This window comes from Parus major, chromosome 4, assembly GCF_001522545.3.
Source record: "Parus major isolate Abel chromosome 4, Parus_major1.1, whole genome shotgun sequence".
Lineage (NCBI taxonomy): Eukaryota > Metazoa > Chordata > Aves > Passeriformes > Paridae > Parus > Parus major.
In genome coordinates, this window is record NC_031771.1 from 38,436,787 (window position 1) to 38,462,856 (window position 26,070).

General features: G+C 36.3%; 1 protein-coding gene across 9 annotated transcripts in view; it reads right to left on the minus strand.

Moving 5' to 3' along the window:
* Positions 1-26,070, minus strand: part of FAT1 (FAT atypical cadherin 1) — a 105,321-nt gene that overhangs the window by 35,479 nt on the left and 43,772 nt on the right. For 6 of the 9 annotated variants that reach the window (XR_004496856.1, XM_033513413.1, XM_033513411.1 and 3 more), the window contains exons 4-8: positions 14,875-14,936; positions 11,718-12,047; positions 10,998-11,208; positions 8,762-8,830; positions 6,665-6,804 (exon numbers count right to left, since the gene is read on the minus strand). Coding sequence is in view for 8 of the 9 variants with exons in the window: in XM_033513413.1 (XP_033369304.1) it covers positions 6,665-6,804; positions 8,762-8,830; positions 10,998-11,208; positions 11,718-12,047; positions 14,875-14,936 (812 nt within the window). In the remaining variant the exon portion in view is untranslated. The remainder of the gene's footprint in view (positions 1-6,664; positions 6,805-8,761; positions 8,831-10,997; positions 11,209-11,717; positions 12,048-14,874; positions 14,937-26,070) is intronic. The other 3 variants (XM_015624988.3, XM_019006403.2, XM_015624990.3) reach the window with 1 other exon arrangement.

Below are 26,070 nucleotides of genomic sequence, written 5' to 3' on the forward strand. Positions count from 1 at the left end.
CACAGCTAAATTCAAGTTCTTTATGTGCTGCACGTACAGCCATGCTTTTATCCACCCAAGGGTAAGGTGCTTTGTATAAATTTGTTAAGGGCTATATATAAACAGGTTTTTAAAAAAGGTACTTACAATACTGTCAGTGGGTTAAATGGCTCTTTGAAGACACTTACTACTTTCCTTTGGTAACTGGCGGAGTCTACAGATGTAATTTAGACAAGGTACCAAGCTGCATGCAGTAGAAACTAAATTAAATTAATCCTGATGGTGGCAAATAATTAGGAAATGCCATTTCTCTTGCTACAGGAAGAGGAAATGTAAACCTTGCAAAACTAGCATCTTACACTAAAACGGAATCATTTGGCACACTGATAAAATCCCTCACAAGATGTTGCTATGGAGATGAAGGAGTTTGATTTTGTCACGGATTAGAAACAGATTAAAGGAAAGAAACAAAGAGTTAGAATAAATATTGACTTTCAGCGGGGAGAAATATTAATGGGATGTGACCCAGACTAACAAATTAAATTGGAAAATGAAAAGCTAGAATAAGTATTATGTTAAAAATGTGATCTTTTTACATTGCCATGATTAGACAAGATGCAAAAAAGCAACACAAGCACAATTGTTAGTTTCTTTTTAAAGTCTGTATAAATAAAATACATTTTAACACCTCTTGGAAGAAGAAAGACAGAAGGGTCTAATACACTCACAAAGCAGCATTTGAGTAAAAAAAGCTGCTCATTGAACAATGGCGCTCAGGAAAATTAAAAATTATACCAAGCGAACAAACAATTAAAAAAGCCAAAAACATAAAACCTCAGCACTCAATACAAATCAAATTATAAAAACATTTCTGCATGAATGAAAGTTTTAAAGGCTGTATATAATTACAGCATTTCATTAATGGATACTGTGCTTTCAAGATAAACTGATCACCAATTATTTTATTAAATTTCCACCTGCAAGAAATTATTAAGGTTAAACTCAGAAAAAAAACAAAGTGAAAAGATAAGGTATCAAATGCAACAAATTTAAATTAAAATTGCTATTTAAGTTCATGTCAATTTCCACTTCCAAAGGAGGAAACACAGAAACTTTGGTTAAAACTGGAAGTGAGAAGGTATGCAACTACAGAGCAATTCTGTTCAGTGAATCACTGGAGCAGAGGACATGGCCACCTTGCTGCTGGTAGTACACAAAACAAATAAAGACAAGCAGCATTTCTAGAATGGAGATCCAGAAAAAAACACCATGCCAATTACTAAGTTCAGTGTCAGGGATGTAGTGACTGTAACACCAGCATCAGTACCTGCAAGACTAACCATGTATATAACAAACCAGCTTAACCAAAAAGCGAGTCATTGATCATAGCATCAGGATTTAGCATCAACTCTGGTATTAGCTAGCGAAGCAATTAAAATGACACATGAGGAGACATCCTCCAAAAAAGTACTGTTGGGCTAAACAGAAAAGGAGTTAGCTCCTCAAAATGTACAGCATTACTAAATATGAGTTATTAAAAAAAAAAAATATTGCTAAGAAATAAACACAGTGACTCAGTCACTACAAATGGTTAGCTCAGGTATTCCATTACTTGTCACATTAGTTGCTCAGGCTGCAATTTTTCTCCACACTGGTAAGCACAACTACAAATACACAACTTCATACCTTAGTGCAATCATTTTAAATGTACGCAAAATCAAAAGTTTATCTTGAAACTCAAGTGAAAAGTGTTTTTTTTACATACTCTAGGATTCATTTTTCTCTCAGTGATGCTATTATTTTATGCCCCTGCACAAATTCTGGTGCACAAGCACAATGTGACCTGATTTGTTCCCTTTTGGTAACTTGTCCAACTCTGCACACTGGGCTGCTTTAATAAGGACAGAGGGAAGGAATCACCCAGTCCTGTTTGACACTCACTGGTGGGAATGTAGATCCACCACAGTGTTAAGTGCAGTCTCTCCTGCAGTACAGGAGAGATACTGACAAAATGAAACAAGTCCAATGACAGGTCATTAAAATCAGTGGGGATTGAAAAGCAATCTGTCCACAGGAGGGGTGCAGGACAGAGCCAGACTCTTCTCAGAGATGCACACTGAAAGGACAGGAGGTGACACACACAAGCTCCAATAAGAGAAAATACAACTACACTTAAGAAATTTCTTTTTTCCAGGAGGGTTGTTAAACACCAGTATAAAAGCAAGTCCAAGGAAGAGGTGTTGTGCCCAGTCATCCCAAGCAGTTAGAACCTGGTGAGTCACTGAAAATCTTAATCAACTTTGCAGTTTGCTTTGCATTGACCACAAGTTTTACTTGAACTCCAGGGGCTCTTTCCAACGTAAACTACTAAATAAAGATTTAATAAATTTACTAAGGAAACCCTACTTTCAATTCAGGAATTCTTACTGAACCTAAGTGACAGGTGCTAGTTGTGCAATTACTTTTTAAGCATAAAAGAACTGAATTTTCATGTAAACTGTTAAGACCTTGAAGTTAAATGGAAAGCACTTGCAGAAATAACTGTGAGTGTAGTTTTAAAGACCCATACATAAGAATATGGTTTAGTCTGTCTGAGAACAAAACACATGAAGAACTTGAGTTATTCTAACATAACATGTAACATAAAATAAAACTAGCTATTGAACATTTCTCAGTGAAACAATAAGATTCAATTCAAACAAAATATGCCAATATTATCTCTTAAGAGAGAGTTGCACATTCAAGAGGCACAATATAGAAAAGCTTGACATCAGCAGACCATAACATCATCTTTACAACAAAATGCTCTGGGACTAAAGAAACTTCACTCATTCTGCAAAAATATGCAAGGGCTGTATTGCACAGCTGCCTTCTGCCCACAGATCCCACTGAGAGCAAAGTACATGGGTTATACAGAGAACAAAGCAGCCCAGGATTACTTAGAGGAAGGACTTAAGTCTATTAATAATCTGGCAGGTGAAACCTAAATTTGCATAGGAACGTATTGATTGTGACTAAAATGAGATATGTACCATTGACAAATCATACTCAATGTGCAATATTTAAACATAATGTTCATTTAGATTGCTTTAATATCATTTTTCACTTACTGATCCTATGTGGAGTTTCAAATCTACTCCTCCTGTCCTGACATGTTTATAACCATTTTCATAAATAAAAAGTTGTATTATCCAGAAATAATATAACTCAATTCCAGTTCTAAATGTTTCTCTATAGCAGTGTAATCCCAAGCAAAAACATATGCAAAAAGTGTAGTAAATGAAGATTATTCAATACTTCATTCCTAAAGTATCATATCCATATACATACTGCATCAAGCAAGATTAAATATTCTGGAATAGCAAAGCAGTAGGTAAAATGCTGCAATTAGCTGTAAACTATCTAAGTATTAATCTCAATGAAAAAAAAATTATATATATAGCAATGACTGATATAAGTGGCTATAGCTAGAAACAGGACCATTTCTTTTTGTTTTCCCTCAAAAATCAATTCAATAGTTCATTTATCACTACTTACAGCCTGTGAATAACCTTTTCTGTTTCAGTACATAGGTACACTGATTTGTGGGATTTAGTTATTTAGTTTCTGTATTTTTATTTTATTTTAATCATAATCCTTCCAAGCATGACACTAGTAATTTCTAAAATCATGTCAAACACCACTACTGTAGGCCTGGAATTTGTTTGTACTTGCTTTGCCTCATGCATTTGGTATTTAGATGCATGCAAAATTCTAATAGCTTCCACGCCTACTATTGCTTTATTTTTCAAAAAAGCTATTTAACTGAAGTCCTGAAAGAGTCAAACGCTCTACAGATGTTAATGGCCCAAAGCCAGCAAATGCCTTCCAGTTTAAAGTCAGATTCAATACACTGCTTTTACACAGTAAGACTTTCATTTCTTGTGCCACTTCCCAGTCTCTTGCAAATGCCATTTCCTTTTTCAAATTAAATGTAAAATTACTTACTCTGATGTTAATCAAGATCTCTTAAATTTCTTACTGTATATCCAGTGTTTATAGCAGTTACTTTGTAAGCTAAAAAAAGTATGGCATATTGTTGTTCCTCATGTATGCACTCAGAATTCAGAATTTCCTTTGCTTGTCACTCCATTTTAACTGTTTATCAGGTCTCAGAAAAATCCAGGGCCACATCAGCCTTTAAACGTTAATCATCAGTATTTCAGCAGTGAGTAATGGAATTTACATACTGGCAGCCAGAAATCACACCTTCAGATTTGATTTTGTATCAACATTTTTAACATGCTAATTTAAGCCTTATCTGAAATGCATCTTTTGAGGGTTATTTTAACAGATTAGAGCATTTGGGTGGGCCAGGAGTTATGAGGGAGATAAGAGAATCAATTAAAATCAGGATCATGCACCAACAGTTGCAGTTTGAACTAGTTCACACTCAATCTAATACACCTCAGTGAGACTCAAACAGCAGCAGTGGAACTTGTGCTTATCCCACAAGCAGGGCAAAAAGAAGACAAGGCAAAGGAAGTCTTTGTGCTTGTTTGCAACAGAAACCACAATCTCTGATTCTGCCAAGCCCAACTGAGAGAGGAAGGGAAAATATGAAAAACAATCACAGAAAAAGTAGTCACAGAAGTGACACAAACTTGAGACTACTACTCCAATTCTTCTGGAGAAGGATGCTGTAGGGTAAATATTTATAATGTTCACTTAGCTTTACAAAATGTTAAAATAACAAATTCATTTATAAAGAACAAAAATTACACTGTGCATTCCCCCAAGAAGAATTAAATTTGTCACATAACTCAGAGGAAGAGAAGGGGTGAAGGTTAAAGTAATTTTTTGACCTTCAATTCCTGGCTGTTCTAAAAGACATAGCAGATCATGGTTGAACTGTGACAGCTCAGGACATCTGCATAAATCCAGCTATGCAAGCAGCAGCACTGGATAGACTATCTGCATTCACCAAGGCTCCATATAGAACCTTTCCTAGTCCCCAGGCTACCCCAACACACTGTACGTTGGCATTTTTGAATGCATTTTTGGGAAGTTGGGGGAAACGTGTATGGAAATGCCACTTACTGTCTTTTTGATTTTTAGCTTAATTTTAATTTCTTCTATTTTTTGTCCTAAGTAATTCCTGCCTTCTACCCAGGCAGGATAGAAGTGAATCTGCTCAGTGTTTTTCTATTACAGGTAGGCAAATTAAATGAATTTACAGCAGGATTCTCCAAACCTTTTATTGTGGTTATCAGCACCAGAGGCAATGACACCACAGCTATGATTGCAGCAATACTGGAAACCTACTGGGAAACGTGTTGCTGTCTTTGAAGATTCATGGTCTAGAAAAATCACTCACAATTGTCACTTTTAAAGGAAAAGGCATTTCTCAAAGGAAACTGCTAAACTTGGTCACCTTCTACTATCAAATTTACTCTATTTGACCTGTCAAGCCTCCTGACATGCAGTCATATCAACCAAGCTTCTGTTAAAAATCCTAAACATTGACAAGAAACACCTTTTCCTCTGGCCAAAAGCATAAGACATTAGAAAAGATAACAGAAAAATGTATGCACTGCACAGAAGCTGAACAAGAAGAAATTGCATTTGTAGCACAGATCTCTATGTACACAAAAGACAGCAGCAACCCACTTATTGCTCTTTGAGTGCCTGAGGGGTAGGTCAGTGATAGGGGTAGGTAATGCAGACACATCAGTGTCCAAATCCAACAATCTTTAATCGGTAAATACAGCCTTGACTTTCTATTTGGAAGAAAAGAGAAGCTCCTCTATAATCATGCCTCTGTTCACACCACACCAACCTCAGCTAAACTGTACTTTTCATGAAAAGTACACAACATATTCGTGTTCTGGGCTGGGGAAAGAAACTTGATGGGAAAACCAGATGGGATATACATGATAAACTACTTTACTATTAATTATTTTCAGTACTGTAACAAAAGATTTCTGCACTATTAAGTGAACTTATTAGTCCAACTGCAAAGAATTGCCACCCTCACAGAGCCTTAGTTAAAAGGTAATTTTAAAACATTAGTTTGTCTGAGGTTGTTGCTTTTTGGAGATTGCTAAACAATCTCTATTTCCACCAAAACTTAAATAAAGTATTTGGGACAATATAAAGAGATGTTATAATCTAAACTTTGTTTCTATGTGTACACAATACTGAAAAAGCAGCTCGGTTTCATATAAAACATTACTTGGGCATTGCAGAACTGGTTATCCACAGATCTTCCAGAGGAGGAACCACAAGATTTTAAAATGGTTGTCTTTACATTTCAAGTACAGTGATTGATTTATGTAGTGATTTTGGGGGAGCTTGTAAAGGGGAGTAATTCAAATGAGTAGTATTAATCCTTTTCTTGTGAGAAAAGTCATGCATGCAGGAGCATAGTTTCTGTTTTCATTTATTTAGCTGTAGGAACATGTTATAACTTAAAAGCTGTTGGTTCAGACTGCAGTATAGTAACACACTACCTTTACAGCTAAGGCACCAAACAACATGGCTCTGGGAATATCACAATTCACTTCTGCTTTAAACAAAGACCCTAATTTAAATAAACCACATTCATTGTCTGGATTAAAAAAACGGTATGAAGAAAAGCCAACACCTTCCCCATCCTCCAGCTACATACTCCTTTTATAAGTGCTTCATCAGAAAGTTCATTTACCTGAGTGCTGATAGATCTGGTACCATCTGTTGCTTCTACTGTCAAGTTGTAATTTGATTTCTGTTCTGCATCAAGAGGTCTTGCAACAATGATAGTTCCTGTGCCCTTGTCCACATCAAATCGACTGTCATAGTTGCCACCTTGTTCAGGAAATTGTGAGAGGGAGAAGTTAATAAATCGCATTATTGCTTCAATGTTTTCATGTATGATCATGTTCTGTCTTCCAATGCTTAATGAAGGTGGAACTATATATACATATACTTATACATACATTTAGTTTAAATACTTTAGGTTTTTTTCCTGGTAACATGGTATGCTGTTAAAAGATATTAAAACTGAGTCATTTTGGACAAAGCTGACTTGCCTGGCTCAGGAAAGTCAGCAGGGATATTCTTACTAGCAAGATTCCCAACTTTAAAAAAAAAAATAATCCATGGAATTTAATGATTCCATATAGCATACTGAGTCAAATGCAACAGCTCCTTTTGGGCAGACTGTCAGCTAGTAAGTGAAAAACATACTTTTTATCAAAATACATTAAAAATCCCAAATCAGACATACAGTCAAATTTTTGTCTTTTGGAGCAGAGTATGTACTATTATATTCATATATGACTATAGATAAGGCTGAAAAAGCTTCAGTACCTCCAAAGGATTCTCATCCTAATGTTGAGTACCTAAAGAATTCACTATCTCACTCTTACTGAGATAGGCAGGATTCAGAATTGTGCTAAACGTTTAAATGCCCAGTGTTTAAATATGGCCAAATTCCTTTTCTGAAGCAAATTATCTTAATTTCCCTTGTGAAACTTTCAAATTACTCTTTGAAATATAGTTAAATAACTGTGTAGATCAATAGCTACACTCAGTTGCTTAAACATTTAATTGATCATCATCCTGCCACCCAAAGCAGGTCCTGAGAATGCAATGTCCATTAAGTCCAAATACTATTAGCGATGATGAATATTGCCATTTAACTACAATTGCTTTAGACCTCTCAATAAACTGCCTAAAATGGAAGAATCAATTTTTATTTTGGTCAAGCCAGTGCTAGATATGGCAAACCAATTTATCCTAATTATGGGCATGTGTTTTTTTAATTATATTTTACAAGGATAGCAAATAGCATTCAGATATCATCTGAGTGCTTTTTTTATTTTCCTTTAACAAGATTATACATGCTAAGATTTGCAAATCACTAAATGCCTTTTATGAAAAGCCAAGGTTAGAAGTGAGAGGGTGAAGTTCCAAAGGTTGCAAATTTGAACTTAGTCCAAGAAAAAAACAGTAAATACTGAAATGAGCCCCCATTCACATGTAAAAAGGATTTCACCTTTAGAAGGTTCCACTGCATGACAAACATATCAGTTTAGGAAAGATGGGCTGGGTTCTGCTTCACTGGATATGAGATATTTGAAAATGACCAAATCACATAATTTTTCTAGCTCAATTGAAAGCCAACTCCTCTTGCTGGCCCAGCTGCAGTTTCTGAATCACACAAATGGATAGAAACTGGACAACATGAAAGGCAGCAGGTTTCTTCTTAACAGATGTACATGATTTTTTTTTTAATGGGCTTTGTTCAGAATGTCAGTTTTAGAAGATGAATCTAGTTTTTCCTTTAATATCTGTCAGGCAAAACCATTTTCTCATGTCTCAATGAAGTTTTTTACATTTTAAGGGAAGAGTAAAGTGAATGAGCATGAATTGGTACAATCAGTTTTCCTGACACAAAGACAAGCTAAGCTCTCTAACCAACATTTTCCCCTTTCTAATTAAGAAAATCACCAGGGTCTTGCTTATATTTGCAGCAGCAGTGATATCTGGTGATCCGCTGAAGCAGAACTCAACCCAAACTTCTGCATCTAGTACACTGAAAGTGTAACAGCAACAGTTTTGGCCAAAGCCAAAACTGGATGCTCAGAATTGATGCTGTATAAATGTAATGATGACAAAACAAAACAAAAACGAACCTGTCACAAATGCAACCGTGAGCACTTTGATTTCCGAAGGGTTAATAAAATAAATAGTTTATAAATGTACGCTTTCATTTCAGATCTCATAATCTGGTAATAAATTATGTGATCTCAGCAGATACCTTCTGCTGTACAGTTCAGGTCACAAGCCATCTGTAAGATGTAAAATACTTCACTAGCAAGCTTGTCTCCTGGCTCAGCCAAAAAGAAAGAAAGCATGGAAAGCAAGCACAGAACACAAAGGAAAGCTGTCAATCAAATTCATTCATGCCATTAGAAACAGTAAAAGAGGGTAGCAAAGTGACCACCTGTAAGAGTAGCCCATAACTTCACAACATGATCACGTATCAAGTTTTCCAAAACACTTTTTCTAAGAAAACCATCAAAATAAAATGGTTTATTTAACAATGCTTGGGCAAAAGTTATGTTTTTTCCCCATGGAGTTTTCTGTATATGTCTTTCTAAAAACAGCAGGAAAAGATCATTCATTTTCTGCATTAGGCATACAATAAAAATATGTAAATGTCCAAACCGTGCTGCATATTTAGAAGGAGCAGATCAAAATTATACTATTATGCAGAATTCTGTTCAGATGTACACACAGAGTGCATAGCAGCTGAAGCACACTAAGAACAACAGGAAAGTACATCCCCAATTTAATTGACAAATTTTGCTAATAAAAAGCCCCAGAAAACATCACTGCTGCACTGTTCAAACTAAAAAAACCCTCTGAGGCATATTCTATCTACTCTTTTTCACCTCCATGAACTGCTCACCTTTTTCTGGCAGTGTCACTTTCTTAACCTCTCCCTTTGATGGACTCATTTTGGTCTACAGATATTTGTTTGTTGTTGACTGGACAGCCCTAATTTGAATACATGGTACATGATACCTTCTCATTTTTTCCTGCTCACTTATTTTTACACTTTCTGCTTTTCTACTCCCATATCCCTGAGTGTGCATGGGAAAACAGTGAAAAAGCAGCCTCAGTTCCAAAACGCCTCTAATGCAGAAGTTTGCTCCTATAAGAATGCAAGAAAGTATTCTCAACTGTTTAGTCCCTCTATAGAGTTGTACATACCTACAACCCTTAGATTTGCCTAAATGCTAGCACTTTTCATTCAATTATAACCTATTTGGACAGGAACCTCTTTTTGTTCAAGAATACATTAGAAAGTACCATTAAAAAATTTGATGTAAATATTTAATACATTAAATATATGAACTATCATCACAGGTTTTTCATGCATGAAGCATGATTTTAGGGAAGAATTGTATCTGTTTGCGTGAGCTTGAAAATATTGAAAACAAGTATTTGGCATTTATATATTACTGCTATTTGTGTCAGTTTCATAAACTTTATTTTTAACTATTGCTGTTCTCAGTATGCCTAAGGAAAGACATACCAGCAAAGCAGATGTTTGAAATACTTAAATTATCGAGAAAAAAATTAAAATATGCTCTTCCCAGAAACTTAACCTCATAACCACAGCTTAAGTTTTCAGTAGTAACCAAGATGAAACAGATCTTTCTCTCATGAATGTAGTAGAAAAATCACAAATCTGTAGAATCACAAGTCTATCAGAAATCTGATAGACTGACAGGAAGTCTAAGACTAGAAGCAGTTCACAACAAGACACCTCTCTCGAAACAAAGCTATGCCATTCTCCTTGATTCTAACACACTTAAAACACAACAGAACTTGGTTTTACTATCAGCTATGCAGTGAACACTCTGTGTATTACTGGTGCTCCTAAGTCTAGTGACTAAATCTAAAATTCAAAAACTACTATTAATTTTGTTACTATGACATCAACATATTACTGGTTAGAAATCCCCTTTCAATGGTAGAGATTAAAGATTATGATTTAGTGCAAAGAATATGTACAGGAAGAAGATTGCAGGGGTTAGGAACATTGCAAGCTTTCCTTTTAGTACTGGATCAAAGGACAGCAAACTGAGAAGCAGCCCAGAGGAGAAGAAATCCTTGTGAACAGTAAAATCTCTTTTGGAGCACACTATACTGATTTACAGAAAACTAGCATCTTATTTCCTTTACTATCATACAGTCTATGAGATTTACTTCACTAGTGTTCATTTCAGTGACACAATATTCATAAATCAATTTTAGAACTGCAACACAGCAGATATTTTGCAACTTAATTTTAATCTTTAATACAGAGTGGCACTGCTAAAAATGAAAGAATTTTTACTTATAAAATCCGCATCTGCATTCAAAGAATGTCAAAACCTTGCATTCTTTAGAAGAGTGATTAAAACCAAGCTGCAATGAGCCCTCCAGTATCTCAGACTCCATGCATTTGTTTCTAATAATAAAGGCCCTTAAGGCATCCTTACCCGTTATGTCAAACCAAAGTGGTGTTCCAAGAGGTTCAACAGCTATTACACCAATCATGTGAGCAACTGGGTCACTTTCCATCACCGTAAAAGAAAAAAATGTTTCCTCAAAATAAATAGGCTCTGTGGGTGGGACGGGCTTTGGAATCCATTCTATGTGAAGACGTGTAGTCGAAGATTTTTGTGGACGACCATTATCTACAGCTTTAATCTGTGAAACAGACACATCTTTTAGGCTACAGGATCACATAAATCATTATGTCACATAAATAGAAAGCAGTAATAAGCTCCAAGCACGTTTGTTCGTGTGAGATATTTCGAAAAAGGTTAAGTGTCTCTCCAAGTGCCACTTGCCCTTCATTATCTGGGCAGCAAATGGAGAAAAAGTATGCAGCACCTGATAGTAGCACAAACAGTTACCATAAATTCACTTTTATTTTGCTTTCTTCCTGAAGGTAAGTCAAACTGATTGTTTATGTTCCCTCATCACATAAATTATCTGTCTAGTTCTGGGAAAGAACAGCAGTTCTTAATACACACTACAAACATCTCAAATCATCCTTTAATAAAAACCAAACAAACACACCAAACAATACTTCTGGATTTTTTGAAGCTTTCTTCCTTCAGATACTGCAGTCACTCACCTGCCAGCAACTGAATAAGAAATGAACAAATAAAAGAACACCTTACATATTCATGATATACAAGATTTTCACTCACTGAAAGGATATCGTAGTCCCTTGCTGCAGAAAATTTCTTTGATGAAACCACTCCAGTTTTTGGTTCAATAAAGAATTTGCCATGTTCATCACCATCTTCAATGCTGTAGGAGATCTCTGCATTGGGGCCTTCATCTTTATCTGCAGCAATAACTCGATAGATCGGCTCTCTCCTAGCAGTTCTCTCTCGCTCGGGCTTACCACGCTCTGGAAGCCGAATTTTGTAGAATTTTTGCAAGAATTGAGGTTTGTTGTCATTCTCATCTAAGACCTTCACAATCACCCGTGCAATTGTAGATCTTGCAGGAGTACCATTGTCTGTTACTGTTACCTGTTTTTATTAACAAGGGTGAAAGTTAGAGCTCCAACATGGTCGTTCCAACAATGCCCCTCCCTAAATGAGATTTTCCTACAACTGCCTAAACAACTGTACAGATATCCCCTAACTTCAGCTAAAGCACTTCCCTAAAGCTATTAGGTATTTACAAAAAGCATTCAAAGTATGTTCAACTTTTATCTTAATATTTTGACACATGAAATGCAAATATTCATGCTCATCTCTAACAGATGGTATGATTTCCACATAAATCAATATCTGTTCCCTTTAGTACTTGTAATGGAACATCGCCACATACCCTTCAGTTCAGAAAAAAACCCAAACCCCACCCAATGAGAAAACCAAAGCATATCACAAATGAGGAAATTACAAGGGGTATGGGATAACATATCCATTAACATAAAATAGGCACTGCCCTGAACCAAGCCAATAGCAAAGGCTAATTTGAGAAACATCTATTTGATTTGAATGCAACATCAGTTTTGAAGGCATTCCTGACATGACCAAGAGTATACTAAGATATGAGAGAATAACATGAAGCTAATCTAAAACAAATGCATAAGAAAGTGAGAATTGGAACTCAGAAAACACAAACTGAGAATAAAAAAAATGGGGCATATTAGTTACTATTATGTAAGTAGGAGTGCAATCAAAGATCAAATTTAATAGCAAAAAGGAACAAACCCATCAACCCATCTGGTCAATATTTCAATGCTCAATTAAATAGCCAGATGCTCAGCACTTGGGTCATAATACTGTCCACCATTCTGTGCATTTCTGGGTTTTTTTCCAACCTATTATCAGAGCTGTAAACATTAACACATGGGAAAACTGCTACTTTAGGCCAGGCTGTCTCTCAGTACTGCTCAGTACTTAGGAGTTCCTCTGTCAGATACTTCACAGACTTTTAGTTAAAACTTTAACAACCAGTTGGGATTCAAAATTAACAAAGAACGAAGAATTATAAATTACACCAGGAGGCAATAAACAATATCCCAAACTAAAGAGCAATGAGCTTAAACTATTTTAGACAGAATGATGAAAGCAGGAGGATTAAGTACCATTATGTGACATTGTAATCCTAAAAATAAACTTTCTGAGTTTTGTACATGTTAGCTTAAGGTTATAAAGTTAAGTTTAAATTAGCATGACTACTACCAGAAAACTGTCCATAACATTACACCATGAGTGTGACCTCTGGCATAAGTTTTGGGCCAGAACAAGTATACACAATGTAAGTTTTGGCCCAGAACACACACACACACACACACACAAACATTTCTTAGCTGCAGCCTGAGAATTCACACAATTCAGACACAATTTTCAACAGGCAACTTGGATGTGGCCACCCTGTTCCAGGGACAAGGTGTAAGCAATCAAAGCCATATGGACCATGTTCCCTCAGGATCAGGAAACAATCCATGGTTCATTTTATTTACTGCATAAATCTAATAAAAAAAGCCAGTATAATATATAGAGAAATAAAAATAATGATTTACCAATTTGAGAAGAAATAAGACAAAATGGACATGAACTGATTACTGAGACAACTACATTTGAGGAGGCAATTTGAAAAGAGAATTATATAATTACTGTAAAATTTACAGGGATACTATGTCTAGTACTAAATCAGATTTGCCATTTGAATAATTTTGTTAGTTACTTCTAGAAACACACTGCAGAGGAAATTCTGCTCCATTGCTACTTAGGTGCAAAGCATTCCTTTCAAAGCTGACACAGAAATGAAAATAATGATTAAAAAAATTGGTCCAACAGCTGCTTTAATTGAGCTCATAATGCACCAAAGGGATACAAGAGGCCCAGGAAGAATGCACACATACTTCAATTATGCTAAAGGATAGTTTGTGCTATTGGAATAAAGCATTCATCTCCACGTCTCTGCAGTCACTGCACTCCTACTGGAACACCTTTCTAAGATTTCACAAGTTTGAGTAAGTCTAGAGTTGCTTCTCTGTCTTTAACATTAATTTGGCCAACTCCAATTGCAGTCTTTTATCTGTCATCCAGGACAAGAGGCACAATAAACATTCCAGATAAATCTTAGGACATAAGGATCACTGTGAATATTAAGTCTTCACTACAGGGGAAGTACCATGCCATTACACTGCTTGACAACATTGTGAAACTGGATGACTTAAAGTTCTCTGTATGTTTTCTTTCCTTCCAGACTGTTTGACAGAGAATGAGAAAAGCTCTTAAATAAACCTCAGGCAATTAATTTAATGTTGTTAAACGAAAGCATTATGTCACAAGTTTCATGCAGTTGGACTCGGGCTCTATAATGCATGTCTTGCAACTCATGTGAATGGTAAACATGTTATGCAGAAAATAGGGCTACTCACATACCATCCTTTTGTATTCTCCATATTATAAAAACATTGCACTTTTTCAGATGTCTATGCTTTCAGACACCTAAACATTTTCAGAAACCTATACTCAGCAAAAGTTGAGCTGAAATAGCTATTCCACTAATTACACAGGAAGAAGAGGAATCACACTCCTTTTAACAAGCATGCCTTTGTACCATTTGAATGTAAATCCCTGTTTTGAGATATAGAAAATGAAAATTGCATTCAATCTGTACCTTTACTTTTTAGCAAAAAAGCCTCAAACATATTGTTTTTATAAGAAAGGTGGTTATTTGCATTGCAACATAATGAACACAGAAGGAAATTACTCCTGAAATCAATTCTTTTTTTTAATTCTTCATATATTAACCAAGCCTGGCAAACTTAATTCTCTGTAAAAGAGCAATGAACTTACAGTTACTGCTTTTCAGCAACCTAAATAAATTATTTACCTCCAATATGTGCTCTCCCTGCTGCTCTCGATCTAGTTTTCTGGATGTGGTTGTAATTAGCCCTGTAAACACAAAAGAATAATTAATCAGATCCTTCAAGAAAATAATCTGAATGAAGGTTAGGTTAAATCAGCAGTTACTGACATCCCCAATATCAATTTCTTCTTAGGTGGCCACTTCCATTTTTGTAGAATTTATGCTTTCACTAAGGGAAGGGGCGAGGGGTTTCCAATCCTTAAAAGCTGTGAAAATATTCTTTGCAATCTGAAAACTAAGCTGTTATAACACTAAAGACAAACACAGTTCAGTGTTCCAACACATCTGTGAGTGTTATGTTTCTGACAGAGTAATGAATGCAATACTCCCACATGAAGTCTTGTTTTCAGAGGGCATTCATATGCCTTTTTCAAAGGATGCTGACAGACATTATCTGAATTAATTACCAATCTCTTCTGGAGGAACACCTATTTGTAACATTAGTGATAAAGGCAAAAGAAGGATAACCTGAAGAGATGCAATAATAGCAGAAAAAACAGAGCAATTTGTCTGTATTGGCTTAATTTCACAATGAAAAGCAGTCAAACAGTTGCTGTTGGCAATAGCAGAGAAGAAACCACAAGTTTTTGATACATGATATTTTGTCACAAGACTTTGATACACTCCTGATGCAAGATTAGGAAGGCATGATGGGTTTTCCTTTAAATGAAGGAAGTCAAAGAGTGAGAGGTAACAAAAAAACAGTGAAATGGAATACAGAAGGATCTTATTTGAATTAATTCTCCCTAACAGTTAGTTCAGAATTTTAACTATTGAGTTTCATGAAAAGAAAACTTGGTCAGCTCTCAATTATAGCAGAATGATTTGCTGTTGTGTGAGTTGACTGTGCCACGGATGCAGGCACAAGAGAATTCAGTTTCTTTGCTGCACAAAAGCCATTTACCTTTCTGCAGGTACAAGCTGGCCCCACAAATACCATTGCTGTGTTCACGTGGGACTGAGCCTGTGCTAGTAAATCTTCCTAGACCCAACCTGGCCTTTCATGAGGCAAACACCAAGGTTTGGATTTGCCCAGCTTAAGCAACTACTGATCAAAACATCCCATATTCTCCAAAGCTGCAACACAGAGGATACTACAGTGTCAGATCACATTTTATCCAAATATCCCAGCTTTTGATAGTGGCCATCTTGATCCTTAATTATCAAACTGGAAAACAAGGAAGCAATTACCAAATGAAGGATGAAATAGAGATCAAAATACAGGTGGCATACTTCATGTCCCATTTTCTAACTACAGAGTAATTTTTTTATTTATATGACCTTATATAAGGAAAATTAAAATCCAGTTATAAAGTTTTCCAAGCTGGTCTGCTACGATAAAAAAGCCTCCAATTTTGTCTTTCAGATGATAAAATGCAGAGTATGCAAGAAAAGCAATAAAGACTTCAATTTCACTTAAAAGAGAAAGGCCAAGAGAAACAGGATTGTTTTCCACAGGTGCATAGCTACTCAGTGCTTCTGACAAAAACAGCTGTAGTCTACTTATGCCAGCAAAGTAGACAGCCTGACATGGCTACAAACAAAATTTAATATGAACAAAACCTATATAACGCAATATTACAGCTGTCAAACGTTCAAACAACTACTCTCCAAAAAACAGATAGTGCAAGTAACAGCTGTTTCAATTATGGTCAAATCTGCCCTTGTTTTTCCAGCAATTTTGTTTGCCATCATATCAAATCCATTATTTACCAGTATTCTAGACAATGATATGTCACCTTCTCCTGCTTTACATTTTTATGCTTTTACAGCACATAGAAAATATATTTGCTATTGTTAGGATATATCTTTTGGTATTATGCAGTAATTGTCCTTAGCTATAAAGAAAGGGGGAATGAAAATTAGAACATACAAAAACACAAAACAAACAAACCAAGCAAACAACAAGGAAAAAAAAGTTGCATTATTATTGTGGATTTAGGAAGGGGAAGAGGAAGAAAGAGAAAATGTTGTGACGGTTGTCTGTTAACCTTCTTGAGGTAATATTTTCACAAGTATATTACAGAGCTCTGAACAATGACAATTGAAAATATTTATTGTCACATATTCTAAAAAGCTTTATTTTCTTGCCTGAGTCTGGGCAACAGGCTCTGTGGGGAACAGAATAGTACTGTTAATTGGAGGAGCACAAGTGGCACAGCTGCCACCTCATCTGCTTCCTTCCAGCAAAGGGACTTGCAGGGGACTTCAGGAAACACAAGTTCTCCTAAAACCTCCTTCTACTGAGTACCTCTGCAAAAAGCCAGCACAAGCCCTTCCATGAAGCACTAATATCATGGCTCACACCACAGTTACAAGAGAAAAGGGCAGATTGCAGCATAGCCACTAAGGCGGTGACTGCTGAACAGCCGGGTTGAAGATGGGGAAAATCTCAAAAAACACAGGAAAAATAAAGCAACCCTAGCAGAAATACCTCACGACTCTTGCATTTCCCTGAGCATTCAATAGTTAGTCTACATCCTCTGACAGTAATAAGACTCCATCTCTCACAGCAACAGCAAGTAGAGAACTACATGAGATCAGAAAAATGGCACTTTTTAAAATAGCTTCCTATGCATTTTATTTTTCATCAAGAGCCATGAAGACTGGAGCCACCCCTAAAGATAGCAATTAATACTTGGAGGAAAAAATATCAATCAAAAAAAAAACTTTCAAAAGCTTCTGCTTTAAGCATTCAAAACAAAATTCTATGTACCACTACTTTACACACTAGTGATTGTTAAAGGAAGTCTTGTTCCAGATAAAATTCCTGTTAATGAAGTTGGGCAATACCACTCCAATGGGTAAGCAGAAAAATATCCAGCAAGAACAAAACATACATGCTTTGATCTGTTAAATCTCCAGACTTTTCAGCCAAGCATGCCACACTTCTGTTAAAACACTTCAGACCAATAACAGAAGGGCTTAGTCTTCACCATATATATCCTGTACATTCAGCAGAAACTAATGCCAACAAAGGAAATGTAACACTTCTGGATTTAGAATCACATACACATGCATGACATTCTTTTTATTTAACTCTTTACTGCTAGACACTTGCCTGAGCGCAAATTTAGCTTCAGTGAGGTGTTCCACTTCAGCTTAAGACTATAAAAGGTTTGATTACTGCAATCACTAAATTTTTCTATTTCTAACAAGTTTTCCTATATTACAGCATGTTTAATGCTGCACCAACAGATTTGATCCATTGTTGAAGAGCTTTCCTGAACTACAGCTGTGATAACAAGGTCAAGTGTTCCTACACACTGTGGCTGCCTGCTAAGAGGGTTGGGGAGAATCTCTGGACCTAACATAAGTCAGCTCTCCCTGCAACAAAAGCCACCACTCTGCTCTGTTGTTAAGTTTTTTTAGATTGAACTCCTTCACTTTTCTGTAACACTTTTTGTCCTTGCTGTGCCCCTCCCTCTACAAAAATAAATGCATGACCACACTTTTGCACACACCACATCCCAAAAGGAGTGGCAAGTAAAAGATTTCAATTAAGCTCTGAAGAAGTCTGTAAAATATTCAGTTTTGAAATCCTTGTTATGAGGTGGGGAGAATGAAGTAACAGCATGTGTGAGAAAGAGGTCCCTGTGACAAACCATTCTATTTCAAAGCAGAACTGTCTCAGAGCATTGTTTTGTAGTCATATTCTTGCATTTTGCTTCTGCCTCCTTTTATCAGCCCCTCTCTCCCAAAACCAAAAGGAACAATAAGCTCCAGTAAGTCCCATCACTGACTATTATTTCACCTGAAATCAATGGCACTGTGGTGAGAGGGGTGAAGCATCCTTGAGAAATGCAGGTTTATAAAAACATTTCTAATATTATGATGAGGAAATGGTACCTTTAGTGAATTGGTACTGTTTTTGTATTTAGTAATATTTAACAACTTGCCTTATCAGAAACATTTTCACAACAGCACCTTAATAACTTAGAGTGTCTTTGGATAAATCATAGCTGTTCTTCCTAACTAGCTGGAGAGCTACTAGAATCAACTGAAACTAACTGTAAACATCTGTAACAAACAAAACAAAACAAAAGTAGTAGCAAATACAGCTGTATTCTCCCTTCATTCCTTTTCTGAGTTTACATTCTGCTGTTTATTTGAGGTCTACCCAAAAACTTAAGAGAATCACATCTGAATTAACATAAAACTCACTTCAGATTTCTGTTTTAAATAACAGCAGAACAAACATACAAAAATACAACTACAGCATACAATTATGTAAATGTAAATAAAACTGCTACATTTGGAACAGAAATTAGCACCAGAGATCAGATATTAGCAGGGATTTATTTCACATCAGTTCCCAGCTACATCATATTACCTCTGTTTCTGAAGGCTAGCACATCAACAACAATTTCCATTCAATGCTGAAATGTCAATATCTTCAAAAAACACATAGAATATTAGGTGGGCACTGTGTTAAGAATTATCTGTTAGTTATCTTTATGGCATGGATGATCTCAATGATTAAAGAAGTGGCATCAGAAAAAATAGTCTTTGCAAGGGGAGAAGGAAGGCTCAAAGGTTTTATCTCGCTGCATATACATCATGCATCCCCATTCATTTGTACTTTCACAAATACCTGCAGACTTTCCAACTGCTCATTCATCTTTAGACGATGAAGATTCTGGAGATGGGAGGGAGTCTGCCTGTTAGACATGGCTTACCCCTACAATGAACCAAAAGACTAGAGCAGATGCCAAATGTCTATGCTGTCTCCAATGAGTTTGAACTGATAGGCTTGATTAGAATTAGTGTAATACTTTGAATTGCATCATGTGAAAAGAAATACAGTTTCTCTGATCCTTGAATACACTGGCACTGAAGAATTAAGTAATCAGCTACAAAATTTTTTAGCACTAACTTCAACAGATATAAGTCATAAACTAAATATGAGGGAGGCCATATTAGGACAATGTGGTTTTTGTCCTCTGTGTTAAACGCAAACCACAACTAACCAGCAGAAATGGTTTCTCTGGACTGCATCAGTCAATTATCACTTAAACTCTCAGTCATGATTACTGCAACTTAGTCAATTTATTATTTTAGCTCTCATTCCCCCACTTCAACCCTAAAACCAACAGATTACTAGTGGATGTTAAAGGGTTTTCTTTTCTTAATTTTAACATATTGTTATACCTTCAGATCTTAATGTGTAAATCAGTCTAAGATTTGGAGGAATCTTAAATTCACCTATGGCTGTAATGGTAATCATGTTAACTACTGCATAACACAGCCCGAGAGCACCGAGCAAATTACAGCAAATAATCTGTAAATTGGAGATCAGTTATGTCTCTTCAAGTGATGGAGATACTGTCTCACTTCAAGGCAGGGTTCCTCATTTAAGAAGTAGTGCATTATATCCAAGTCAACATAGCTTTCCCTTCTAGACAGAGGAACATATCTTTCTTCTGTATGACAGACTATGAAGTTCACAGCCGTCAGCAGTTTCTTCCTCACAGAAGTACCAGGTGTTATCAAGCCATGTCTTAGACACCTCTCATAATACAGTGAGATACATAATCAAGTCTCACTGTCTGAAAGATCTCTTATGACATCATTTTAAATTTCCATTCTCAGCACTTCCCAAAATATGAACAAAATAACTGATAAAACAATAATCCATGATTATTTCATCACTGACACATAAAGATGACTATTTTTTTCAGTCTTCTTTCAACTGATTTCAAGCTGTGTTTTACACCTAACTTACCATACAATCAGTGACCATCAGAAAAGGTCCACATTTTCTCTCTAAAGATGTTCAGATAAGCTTTTAGCGAGACTGTAGTCAAATCTTGTTTTCTACATAAGCCAAAAAATGGCTTCACAACCAAACCAAACGAACAAGTGAATAAAAGCAGGTCAATAAAAATTAATAGCAGAGGGATTGAAAAAGAGATTCCAGCTTTGCAGCTGGCCAAAAATAAACTCTGGCTTACTAGCCATGTAACGACTGATGATGACTATTATAAGCTAGAAAATCTAATATATCACCACTGTCATACATCACCATGAAGGCAGACTGCTGAGCTAAAAAAAAAAAGCCAAGATATTGCTAACAAGCTATCATAATGGAGCAAGTACATCATAAAGGAACTGAACTTTGGTTTACATAGTCTTAAAGATAATTCCTTAGCAATTTCACTTGATTTTCATTCCTAAACTCTTCCTTGTTCTAAGCACCTTAATAACTCTCATTGAAACCAGCAACAGAGTTGTCACCACTAATTTTCTAATGCTGAAATAGGATTGTAAATATACAGTCCTAAGAGAAACTAGGAATATCATTTAGCACCTTAAATGGCTACAAATGCCTCTTCTGCTCAAGTACTACATTCAAAAACAATCATTACTTTGAAGAAGTTCTTTCAGTAAAGGCCTCAAAAATGAACCACTTTTCAAGAAAGATTGAGAGCTTGGGTTCCTCTTTTAATTCTCCTAGCCATATACTCTCTCCATTAGCTCTGCTGTTGCTTTCTTGCTCTCTCTGGCCTCTGGAATTTTACCTTTTTTTGCTATGCAGTTGTTTAGGTAGAACAAAGATTCATTCTGCCTAGCAGAGCTCACAGCCTGTGGCTAGACTTTTCTGGATAGTCTGGACTTATTTTCCACTTCATATATAAACTTCCTGATCAGGGTAATAACACAAATGAGTTACAATACCCTAGCTTTAAAAAAATTAAAATGGAGACCTACTGCAGTACACTCTGATGAAGTCACTACTCTCTCTCTGTTAAGCACAGCATGATGGCACTCAGCTAGTACAGTCTTTCACAGTTTTGGTGCCTTTTCCCCTTCAATTCCCATGTATAGACACCCAAGAAAAAGCCAACAGGACACTCCCACAGTGTACAGACAGCTAAGTAAACTCCAGACTGAAAAGTCTGAAACACGTTAAGAACGTCACATTCTATTTGCTCTTCAGATTACCTTTTCTTTTTACTTAGGTATTTCTTCATTCCTGTTTCAAATGCATATGCTCCGGATTTCATCCACAAAAAACACTGTTGGCACATTTGTCCCAGATGAATAATTCTTGCCCTTTGAATAGTACTCCATGAAAAGTCAAGCAATAGTTCAGATCTCAGTCCTACCCAAGTCAGGACTGCATCAAATAAGGGGTAACACCCTGTCCATCAGGGTGCAGCACATCTATTGAACTACAGTAATATCACAGAATATGCTGAGTTGGAAGGGACACACAAGGATCAAGTCCAGCTCAGTGTTTATTAGCTAGTTGCTTGTTACCAAGACAGACTGTAAGCTTTGTATATAGGATCAAAAAGTAGGTTACTTCATCCTACGGCTAATGTTTCATACCGCCAGGCACCGTGTTTATCTGTAACCAGGCAATTCAGCTACTCAATCCTACTACTATAAAGTGTAAGTGCAAGGTGCACATCTGAAGTTGAGTCACTTACCTGAACTGTTTTAACAGCATCCTGGAATTTGCTGAGCAGAATACTCACTAATCATATTTGTTGTCTTAGCACGAAGCAAAGATGAGGAACCCAACAAAGATTATTTATGTACAGCATAAGGAAGAAAACATAATTTACATAAATAGCTAAGCTATCCAATACGACAAACACCGTAGAGCTTCAATTTCAACTAGATGTCAAATGAAGTGTAAAATCAGTGTTTATTGATCATTGTAGAAAATTCCACAAACATATATAACTAAAAGTAAACCATGTAGTTTTGTATACTCTAATTAGTCACTGACTACTTTATTTTTAGTCTGGATTTACAAAGACAGTAGCACTGGCTTCTTCTGCAGTGATAATTTTAGCAATAAAATTATTTGGGAGATAATGGAAAGAACTATATAAATAACAACAAACACCCAAATAGCTACATTAAAATGTCTATGATCCTGCATTCTCAGTGCATTAAAGCATTTAGCCTAAGTCCAGATTCACTGTCATTCATATTATTTTGCTATATTCTGTCATACAAAAGATAAAACCCAGAACTGTAAATCAAAAGCAGTGTAGGATAAAATAAAAAAAAATGGTATTTAATAAATAATAGCAAATAGCTAAAATAATTTTGAATGAAAGATTAAACAACAAAACTCACATATGGTTATTTTAAGGAAACTAGTAAGTGATGACATTTCTTCTAGAATGAACTTTGATCTTACTATCAACAGAACACTATAAATTTTTGTTACCTTTTTGCTTACTCTGTGAAAATATTCTTGCCTTCAAATGCCACACCAATTCAAAGCTCAAATGCCTTCAGTAATTAACTCTAAGTTAATGTCCAACTCTCATTTTTTAATCTCATTTTGAGATATATCATTTTCAGTAACTTAGTACAGAATTATCACCAGAAAATCACACATCATCTTGAAAGATCTTTTCAAACCTGATATAATCCTTCTTTATACTACTCTGAACTCCATATACATTTAAACCCCTTAATTTTAATTTCTAAGTGAGAATTTGGAGATTTATAAAACGCAGCCACCTCTTCCCTTTTTCCTTTGTTTTTAATTGTATATTATTTCCTACATTTACAATATAGAATGTACTAGAATAAGTGCACTGCAGCCTTATCTACTGATTTAAGAGGAACAGCTTTTGTAACTGAACCACATACATAAAGAACTTTATGCAATGATCATAAGAGAGATGATCAGGCAAGCTGCTGTCAAAGATTTTGTCTTGGCTCTCAGCAAAACTGAGGAACAATTTTATAGCTCATTTCTCGTTAGTCCTTGAAATGCAGCTCTACTGTGAATTTTTCAGAGAGAAAAATTGCTTCATATAGAACGACATTTTTTCTGGGATTGATCTATTTTCATTGATTAAAAAAAAAAAAAAATCAAGCCAAGCTGATGTGAATCAAGGCACGAATTCTGAGGAATCTTTTCTTATTATGAACTCAATCAATACTAATGTTATAGTGTTGTTATATACCCAACTTGAAGTTACACTACTCAGAGATCCTACTAAGCAAAGCCTATTAGCTTTGAAAGCATGTAAGAATGTGGGACTTTGCAAGTGGCTCACAACAGTATCTGACCACTGGCTCTTCTTGGACTAGAATTACAATTTTGCATCTTATATACTCCAGCTCTAAAGAACATATGACCCAGGGAGAGTCTGGCTCCATTACCATTTCAAATGTACCCTTGGCAAGTTTGCAAAGCTGAGAGGCACAGATGACACAACAGAAGGACTGGATGGCATCCAGAGGGACCTGGACAAACTTGAGAGGTAAGCTCACGAGAACCTCACAAAGTTCGGCAAGTGCAAGGTGCTGGGTCAGGGCAACCCCAGATATGAGTCCAGACTGGGAGATAAACTGAGAGCAGCCTTGCAAGGAAGGACCCGGGTGTTCTTGTGGATGAAAAGCTGGACATGACCCTGCAATGTGCCCTTGCAGCCCAAAAGGCCAGCCACATCCTGAGCTGCATCCAAAGCAGCATGGCCAGCAGGTTGAGGAAGGGGACTCTGCTCCTCTACACTGCTCTGGTGAGGTTTCACCAGAACGCTGCATTCCAGCTCTGGAGCTGGTCCTCAGCACAAGAAATACATGGACCTGTTAGAGCAGGTCCAGAGGAGGGCCACAACAACAACCAGGGAGCTGAAGACAGACCTAGAGGGTGTGGATTGCTTGGCATGGAGCAGAGGATGCTCTGGGAAGACCTTATAGCAGCTTTCCAGCACCTGAAGGGGGCTTCTGAAAGAGGAGAGCAACTTTTCACATGGGGAGATAGTGATGGGACAAAGGAGAGGGACTGAGGGAAGATTTAGTTAGATGTTAGGAAGAAATTCTTTACTCAGAGGGTGGTAAAGAAATGGAACAGGTTTCCCAGAGAAGCTGTGGATGCCCCATTCCTGGAAGTGCTTAAGACCACCCTGAATGTGTCCCTGAGCAATCTGATCCAGTGGGTGGTATTCCTGCCCATGGCAGAGGCATTGGAACCATATGAGCTTTAAGGTCTCTTCCAACCCAAGCACACATTTCCATGACTGCTGCATCAGAACATGGGGAAACTGAAAGAGGACTTCACTTTCTTTTACTCTTGGTTTACAACACAGATCATGCAGAGCATGACCTGAAGTTTTTATGTAGCTCCAGGGACAAATAAAGGAAAAGGAAAGGACTACTGTGCTTCCCATTTATTTCCCCTTTTTTTTTTTTTTCCAATGATATGTAAGAGAACAAATAAAATAAATAAATCAATCCCCCCCCAAGATTTAAAAGAAGTGCTGTGTACAGAAATGCTTTCCAGTAATTTCTACAATAGCTGCCTCTATGATAGGAAAATTTCTGTATTTGCAAATGCTAAATCTCTAAATAGTGTAAAGTGAATGGATATGAAAATAATGTTAGAAATTTCAGATATGAACTTGTTTTCACAGTTACAAAAAAGACAGCACTTCAAGTACTTCTAAAAAGGAAAATCAAAGTAGCTTTTTGCAGAATTAAACTCTTTTTACAAACATCTGGGTTAATTCTGGTAATATTTTCAGTAAAGAAAAAAAACTGTTATAGAGAGAGTAGAATCAAATACTTTACTTTCTCTGCATGTCACAGGTAAACACTTGAGGACATGGAGGCTGCAACATACACTTCAAGCTGTGTGACATAAGTGAACAATAATTGAGCCTGGCATTGTTTACCAGCTACAGAAGTTACACAAAAAATTCAGCATTTTGATCTTTATTTAATTTTAAATCACATAAGTGTGCAATATACTAACACTGGTTTTATCAAAGTTCCAAAAAACATTATATCAATTGGGATTAAAAACCACAAGTAGTTAAACAACAAAGATTTCCATTGTTAAAATGAAGCCAGTACTACTCTGTGGTCACTGACCCTTCATTTCCTCACTAAGTAATTCTCCAGTGTTATCGGAAACCCATGGAAGTTGTTTGCAGCTGTACCCATTTCCTACTTCACTTCGGTCTCCAAATCAGACAGACACACACACTGCTTTAAAGGTTACTGTGTAAAATGCACAGGACACAGTTATATTCTGAAAGGGCAATTATTCAAAGCTTCTGCTGAATTCCCTAATATCCTTATCTAAATGGACTACCTCCTACACTGTAAATTACTAATTTTCTCTAAAGTATGTCCAAAACATTCTCATAATAATACCACAGTGCTTCATACATAAAT